The sequence below is a fragment of the Lygodium microphyllum genome, chromosome 9, assembly GCF_053477565.2.
Source record: "Lygodium microphyllum isolate KBCC chromosome 9, Lygodium_microphyllum_v1.1.10, whole genome shotgun sequence".
Taxonomy (NCBI): Eukaryota; Viridiplantae; Streptophyta; class Polypodiopsida; order Schizaeales; family Lygodiaceae; genus Lygodium; species Lygodium microphyllum.
In genome coordinates, this window is record NC_141143.1 from 103,747,113 (window position 1) to 103,755,615 (window position 8,503).

The window sequence follows — 8,503 nt, forward strand, 5'->3', positions numbered from 1 at the left end:
CAACAAATTTTGAAGAAGAAGAGAGAAAAAAAAAGGATGACAGGTCTGTTGACCCATCAGACATGCATCGTGAGCCCCACTAGTCGTGCGCTGTGAGCTCCGCTGGTCGCCTACAATTGCATGGTCGTCTCCTGGTCGTGTGCCCCTTTTGGCGCCTGGTTGCGATTGCTATCCGTCACGTCTGCTGCAGCTCATTGCTGCCTGCTGGTCCACGTTGGACCAGTTGCTTGGTCTTGCCCGTGTCGCTGGTCACCTACGACTGTTTTTACTCTTATGTCTTCACTGCCTGCTACTACTCACAATGCTTGCCTTGTCACCTTGAGCAGTATTTTCTTTTGCACGGCTGCTCGGCTGTCGGTCTTCTTTACGGGAAGTGTGCACAGAAGTTAGCTCTGATACTGGTTTGTAGGGAGTGGTTAGGCACGGAGATCGGGACAGGCAGTCGTTATGCGCAGTGAGAGACAGAGAGAGTGAGAGAGAGTAGAGTAGAGAGTGAGCACGTTTTTAGGTACAATGACGAGAGAGTACCTTTAGGTTTTTAGATAGATATATATGTGTAAGTACAAGTGCTAAGGGTGTGTTCACACCCGAGCACATTTAAAATGCAGGAGGCCTTTATTCCCAACACGACTCGGAGGAGCCTAAATCCCCATATTGTGGGAACGGGACACATCCAAAGGAGAAATGTTGGAAGTACCCTCACCTTCGTCCGGGAGCGAAGGATGGAGCTAAAACATTTGGGCCTTCTACATCTACTCTAGCGGTTACCCATGAGTCTGTTTTCCTTTATATTGTTGACTTGGAGGAGCCTTCTTCAATGGTTGCCTCATCTTTTGAGAGGCCTTGGCTGGTTGATATTGAAGCTTCTAGTCACATGACTCCATGAGGTGAGATTTGTTGTAGGATCTATGCTCTTCTGGGGGTTCAATCACTGTTGGTGACATTGTTTTGGTGCCTATTTGTGGTGTTGGTACTTTGCCTTTATTTTTCGACCGTGCGTCGAGCTCCCTTTAACAGGCTCTTTATGTTCCAGACTTGGGCTTTCCACTCCTCTAAGTTTATGGCCTTACAAGGCTCGGTATCCGGGTTGTCTTCACTGAGCGGGCCATTTGTATTGAGGATTCGGGGGCTGTTATCGCGATAGGTTAGCAGGAGAGCAGGCTTTACAGGCTCCATTCCCCTTCTCTTATGTAGGGTCCTCTGAGGCAGTTGTCTATTGCTACACCTGTTCTCGCTTGTGCACCCTCTTTTCCATAGGTTTCTTCCTATCCCCCACCCTCTCCTACGGTGGTTCCCTCGTACCCCCATCTCTTTTAGAGGGGGACAATCTAGGTGATGTGGCTGTGGATTTTCTGGCCCCTATTGTTTTAGAGGGGGCTTTCTAGGATCGTGAGAAGCTTCTGCATCGGCAATCTTTATGGACAGACTTCATCGACATTGGCATTTCTCTTTCCATCCTAGGATCTGTTTTTTCCTTGGCTTTCTGCCACATCCAAGATCTGAGAGGAGGGTGTTAGCAGTCATGTTTGTCATGCCTTGTCATCTCTTGCCTATGAGCCTCAGCATGAGTCAGATGAGGACTTTAGGAGCTTTGACATGTCTATCACTTGTTTTCACAGAGGAGGTAGCTCATTCTAGATCATTGAGTTTATTGCATTTCAGTGCATTTTTTTCTCCAGTTGGAATTTCATGTGCATTTTCTAGGGTAGTTTCTTCATTATTTAGCCTGCCTGACCTTTTTAGGATTTTTTTGAGCATTTTTGGCATTTTTACCAGCATTAAATGTTGGTTGAACATATTTGCCCAAATTTCAGGTCGGTCAGTTTTTGGAAATTTTGGCTATTTATAGCCATTTTCCACTTGGTAGCCACTTAGATTATCATCTTTCCTCCTTCCTTGGCAGGTGCACACTTCGACTTTGTGATCTTTCTCCGTCTTCGATGTTGCCGTCATCATCCGCCTGATCTGGTGTCCTCATTAACGCTGTGGGCTGGGTGTAGGGACTGATCAGTCCTCCTTCTGTATTCAACATTTGTTCCTTGTTCAATGCAGGTTTCTTTTCTTTTTCCTCTTGCAGATTGTCTCTCTCTTCCTCTGTGTTCGAGTTCCTTCTTCCGTTGCGTACTCTCACAATAGCAACTAGTTACTCCTCTTTCTATCTTATGCCACCCACCTAAACCCTTTCTCAATCAAGCCATTCCAGCTAAACATGCGTTTATGGATAAGACTCGTTTTAAGGGTCTAACTTTAGCACTTGGTCTAATTGATGTGGTATGTCTTGGATTCCCAAGGCTTGTGGGAACTTGTTCAAGGCCAGGAACCTTAGCTTAATCCTTATTGGTTCTCATTATGAGGTAGTTCACTCTTGGAAGAGTAGAAATGCCATAGCCATAGGTGAGTTGATATAGGGTCTTATATCCGAATTTCACTCTCAACTCTAACACATTGACCTTACATCTAAGCATTGGGCATGCCTAGTTGATAGCTACGTGACTTGTGATTGTACCCGATGAATCAATAATGACCATGAATTCTAAGTATCGAGAGGGATGATTTGATTGTTAAGTTGGTTGAGTTCAGGCGATTTTTTGTTGAATTCGCCACCATTGGCTTTGCAAGTCAGTTGATGATCAAGTCACTTGGTGATGAACAAATTACTGCAAACATGCTTTAATTTTGCCTAATAAGTCATCTCACAGCCCTTGTTACCCATCTTCTATGAGTATGTGTCAACAGTTGTATTACGCTCAATTGTTTGATCAATTTCACGTGATATTACAGCTGTATTACGCTCAATTGTTTGATCAATTTCACGTGATATTTAGAGGTGGCCTTGTCTTCTCGGAAGGTAAAGCAAGGTGGTGAATAGAACAATACTAAGAGTGAGTCACACATTGAGGAACAATGTAACTCTCCTCTAGGATTGAAACTGGATTGGCAAAATGTATCAAAAAAGAATAGATGCTCTTGGCCAAAAGGTCGGCTATTTTGATGATGAGTGTTGCCTAAAGGCCAAGGGCAATCTGCCCAAGACTAGGCTCTCTCCCCCTCCTAGAAACTCGAGTGCATCAGGCAAGAGCTCTTTGGTCCCACATCCAGAATCAAGAGGGGGTTATTCTCCACTCGCTTTATGGACATTATTATTGTACTTTGTATCATTATCTGAATTATCAAAATGATCATGATTGTAAAGGGGCGATCGTGACAAGTGAATGATTCTCATGCGAGGGTATTGTCGAAGTGGCACCATTATATAGCATTTTGCATAAGCATGACATCTTGCATTGCTCTTTGCATTAACCCATGCTTTGGCATTCTGTTCTGATAAACATGCATTTGTGTGCATTTATCGCTTTTTGGCCAGAGAGTGGTTGGCTTTGGATCCACCATATCTATGGTAACTATCATGGCACTCTTAGTCTCCTTGGGTAATATCTTTTCTCTCTTCTCGGTTTCTCTACACATTCTTTGTATTTTTCCTTTGCATTGACACTCATGGATGGTCGGGATGGCTTGTCTATTTTTATGTTTTGTTGGATCTAACCATCCCTTTCATTCTTCCTAGGGCACAACTACTTAATAGGGTGTAAATCATTACTAAAAAGCAAAAAGCTCAAAGTGGTTCCATTTGCCTTTGTAGGATTTGGTAGGCCATTGGGCATTTGACAAGCACCCTTTGTCAGATGCCTTGGCCTCTCTTAGGTGACGCTTTGGGTTCCCTTGGTAAGATAACCATTGTCTTTGTAGTCTTGATAGGTCACTAGGCAGTTAATGAGCACCCTTTTTCCGATGCCCTTGCTGAACTCAAATTATTACAAAAGTTTCATCAAATGGTGTGCATTTCTAGAGTGTCAGTGTCCCATAAGCCAAAGCCTAATTTGTGAGGATCTACACTTCTATAAGTAGACAAGCTGCCCACCACTCAGCCCCATCTTGTCATTATAGCTCCTCCATCAGCGGGTGCCCACATCTCCATTGCTGTCTACACCCCTTTGTGGTAGATATCTTAGTTCATGGTGGTGACCAGCCTTCCATCAGTACTGGTGATCAGTCTACAGCCATCCAGACATTGTGTTTGCTGTAGTTGCAGTTTTCAGCCTGCAGACACTTGCTCCCAGCCATTGCCTACAGTTTGTGACCTTTCAGCTGTTTGCATTTGCTGCAACTTAACCCTCTACAGTCTGCATTTGCAGCATACAGCTGACACCAGCCCTTCTAGAGCATTTTGATGACTGCATTTGCTGTCTACAGCAGTCACCTTCATCTATGTGAAAGTTCTCAGTCTGGTGCCCACTGTTTGGTGCTGCCACTGCATGTTCAGCCTGATCCAAACTCTCCAGATCTGGGTTTGTTGCTGTTGATCACATTCGGAGGCTACATGTTGGGTTTTGGGACCCGTATAGAGGATAGCACACTTTCTAGGTCATACTCTTTGCTCCATCCTAGAGAGACAGGAGTTCGAGGGTCAGTTTCACTTTGCATAGTGTGTTTGTTGCATTGAGCATCATATATATTCATTCATTCATTTTTCATATTCAGTATTTATTGTCTCTAAATTACCCTAACCTTAATTGTGTTCTTTATCAGTTTGTGCTTCGTCGTACACAAATTTGTGGAGGCTAGTTGCATGAGGGCAGTTTTGAAAACAACTTTCTTGTCATTGAAGGGTCAGAGTCAATAAGTCTCTGAGTTAGCAGATGGGCTATTGACAATGTCATGGAGGGGGAAGCCTGAAACAGTAAACAGACTGCTCCTTTCTCATAGCATTCTCCTGTCAACATCCCTGGGTGTCCATTCTTCAGACATTCAGGCTATATGCCCATTTATGATAATATTTTATAGGCATTACTAGACAGATTCTTCAAATATCTGGACTTCAGGCCATCTATTCATTGCGCATCTGGTCCCTGCAGATGCAATGCTATAATGTTTTAATATCTGCTTAGTCCTTTGTTGAAAATTATTCTTCAAATTGAGAGGACTCACTTTTTTTTTTGGTTGGGGTTGTAGAGCTGAATTATGACTTTATGTGCAGGTATCACGCTAATCGCATGCTCAGCTTTTATGCTCCAGGTTTGGCCAAAAAAATGTTTCTCTTTTAATTGGAAACAGTTTTTTTGTTTCTATTTTTTGGGGGGGGGGGGGGCGGCGGGTGAGTGAGTGAGTGAGTGAGTGAGGATTTCCATAGATTGCTGTTCACTATCCCACAAAACCCCCACTCACGACCACAAACCCTGTGTGCTGGAAAATTCTGAACACGGCTTCATGGCATGTTGCAGCTTAATAGTTTAAAGTGCCATGCTAAGAACCTACAGTTCTTAAAACCTGTAATGTTTGTTTGCAAATTTTAGTACTTCACATTGACACTCCTGATGAGACATTTTAATAATACTGGTTTGATGCGCAGGTTGGTGTGGTGAAGTTCGGGATATAAAGTACTCCACTGATGGGAAGTTTGTCACAGTTATTTATCGAGTCACAATCAGAGGATCTGATGGAGAGGTAAGTTATACTGTATGATGTATCAATATAAGCTCTTAATTTTGTTGTGATGGAGGTGACAGTTTTGTGGTGATGGAGGTGACAAAACCTTCAGCAACTTTTGTGTCATGTATCACATGGTTTGGCTTTTATGGAATACTTGTACTATTTCCTTGAACATGATTTTGTTTCCCAAAATCTTATTGGTAGCTGAAATGATCTGCTTCCTAACTAGCAACTAGCTTTCCTCAAGGATGTTCATAAGCTTTGATGTTCCAAAGAAGGCATGAATTCAATATACTCTTCCATTAATTCAAATCGTCATGCTTTCCACACCCATGCCTTGTTCTTCAGAGGGTCAAATCTTGGTGCTGAGTTCATGGAGCTGAGACTGGAAGCATTATTCCTCTTAAAGGTAAGACTTTTCTTCAAGTTACAAAGTTAATGCTAAACCAGCAGCATTCCTGAGTAACTGTGGGACTTCCGCAAGTGCCAGAAGATGCATATTCTTAGTAGCAGGCAGGAACAGGGAATCATCAACATAAGCTGTCCAGCAAAGGTTTGATTGGCAGAGAAAGAAAAAATATGTATTTGTTCTTGTAGTCCATGGTTTGCAGTGACTGGTGCCAAAGTTTCTTTCACTCGATAATTTTCTGGTGCGATGCACTTGAGAAAGGTCTTTTTGTTCAGATTAATCTCCAGCTCCTGCAGATTTTGACGCTTAAGGAGCATTTGATCTTCGGAAGCATGAATACCCTCTTATATCATTATTCTTGGGGAGTTGAGTTCTGCTGAAATAAGATTGTTATAAATAAGTTCTCTTTGATTAGGTAGCCAATTTGTCCCAAAGGGTCCAATTGAGAAGCTTACTTGCCCAGTCAAAACGATAGCAGCCAGTAACATTTAGAAATGAAACACTAGAAACGTGTTTGAGTGATATTAGAGTCAATTGAGAATAATACGTTACATATCTATGATCCACTATTGACTTGCCACTTATGTTAAAGTTAAGTCTTTGGACAAGCTATACTACGGTTTGGAACTCAAACATTATGATTCATATATATCATATAAAGAAAATTGAAATAAACATGGAAATAGCCTATCTACAATATGGATTGAGTCAAGATGCAACATCATGATTCTCATTTCAAAACAAATTGACAAAATGTCAAATTTGAGAATGAATCATAATATATCATAAATAACTCATAAATGAGACTAAAGTCGTATAATAATCAACTCTCAAGACAAGAGTAGATACTAGATTGACAAAGTCCAATAACTAAAGAAAATCAGTCTCATCCAAAATCTTAAGCCCTCACGAGTTATTACACATCATCATCATCATGTTTAACATTGTCCAACAATCTTTGTCAAAAAAACCATGTTTTGGGTTCCAAATTAAAAAAAAAACCCCACTTATTTTACTCTCAGAAACATTTCTTACTTTAAGAAATGTTTCGTAAGTTTCAAATTGAAAGAAATGTGTTTCTTAGCTGCTATGGTCAAAACCTAAAACCGCATGAAGAGAGCTAGCCTTGGAGAGGAGGGTGATATGCCAATAAGCCTTCTGATGTGGCTTAAGGAAACGAGGTGGTCATTCTTGTCAATCATGGACATTTCTACATACATGCTGCTTGAATCATCCACCTGTAAATTGGAACATGCATATATGGGCATGTACATAACTGTGCAATTGGTCCTGGATTTATATGTGTGTCTTGTGCCTGCTGGATCGATTTCAACCTTACCGAATATGGATATGGGGTTGACACTTGCTTGAAGAGAAGCACTATATTGTTGAGATTTGAGCCATAAAAAGTTTCGCCTCAAGAACTCCATTCAAGGCTAGCAGTAGAGTTTCCTGCACTGTTTTTTAAGTTTAACCTCTATGGTCCCCTATTGTGCTCACTTCGCTTTTTGTGGGGAGGGAGCTGTAAATACTTTTTTTCAAAGCTAAAATTTATTTAGGCATATTTGAGCTGTCATGTGCTATATGCTCTGGATCAATTCAGTTATTTCACAAGTCTCAGTTGTAACAAAGTTGCCACCCCATAACCTTACTTGCACTGCTGGTATGCCCAGGTGAAGAATTAATTTGTCTGCAACTCATTAGAAAGTTCAGCATTTGGATTGTCCAGTTGTATACTTTAAAACACTTGTGGTAATTTGAACATCAGAGAACATCATGCACTGGTAGTGCTGAAAAGAATAGCTGGATGATTTCTCATGCAAAATGAATCCTGAAGGTTCTGTGATAGTTAAGTTGATTATAGTACTGTTGACTTGTGCAGGCATTTCGTGAAGCTTCAGGGACAGTCTCCACCGAATCATCAAAAACAGGAGATCCTACTCAGGAGGCAGAAGCACTGGCATTTGTGCGTGCATGTGCGAGATTTGGTCTGGGTCTATATCTTCATCATGAGGGGATACAATGAGTTCAACGTGAGATTTTTTTCACTCTCTGTGTGCTGTATACTATGTTTGGGAGTACAGCTAGAAGTGGTAAAGCATTTTGATTGGCTGAGCAGATACACCACGAACCCTGTGTTTGTGAAAGTTAACACACTTTTCAAGCTAACAACAGACTTTGTATAGGGTGGAGGGATCCTACTGTGTAACTGTGCATGCTTGATGAATCTCAGATTTCAAAGCATGTCTGATGGCACAGGCTATTTTAGATCTGTTGTGCTTAGAGCTGAGCATCCAGACTTCCTTTATTAGGTGTATCTTTCTGAAGCTAGCAAGTGAGGCTCGTAATGCTTCATAGAAGTTAAGTATCTAATTTCATCACAGCTTGTTTTCTTTTGTCTATGTTTGCAAGTAGTAGTTTCTTGAGCACTCTCTTTCCATCACATTGTTCTGCAGCACCTGGGGGCTCCGTGTTCAGTTGCTTCCAAAACTCTTATTTCAAATTACTACCAGAGTTGCAGGAGTTCATGGCACTCTACTAAAGTTGAAAGGTGCCTTGATAGTAGATGGGACCAATGAATTATCAGATTTTCCTCAATAAGCAAAT

At 41.6% G+C, this 8,503-nt stretch overlaps 1 protein-coding gene across 2 annotated transcripts in view; it reads left to right on the top strand.

Annotated features, from left to right (window-relative positions):
* Positions 1-8,296, top strand: part of LOC148031371 (DNA repair RAD52-like protein 2, chloroplastic) — a 69,451-nt gene extending 61,155 nt beyond the window's left edge. The window contains exons 2-5 of one of the 2 annotated variants that reach the window (XM_087684895.1): positions 5,036-5,073; positions 5,408-5,502; positions 5,836-5,896; positions 7,779-7,914. In XM_087684895.1, the coding sequence (XP_087541021.1) occupies positions 5,036-5,073; positions 5,408-5,502; positions 5,836-5,856 (154 nt within the window). In that variant the 3' untranslated portion in view covers positions 5,857-5,896; positions 7,779-7,914. Of the gene's footprint in view, positions 1-5,035; positions 5,074-5,407; positions 5,503-5,835; positions 5,897-7,778 lie in introns of both variants that reach the window. The other variant, XM_087684894.1, reaches the window with a different exon arrangement.
* Positions 8,297-8,503: the final 207 nt, after the last annotated feature.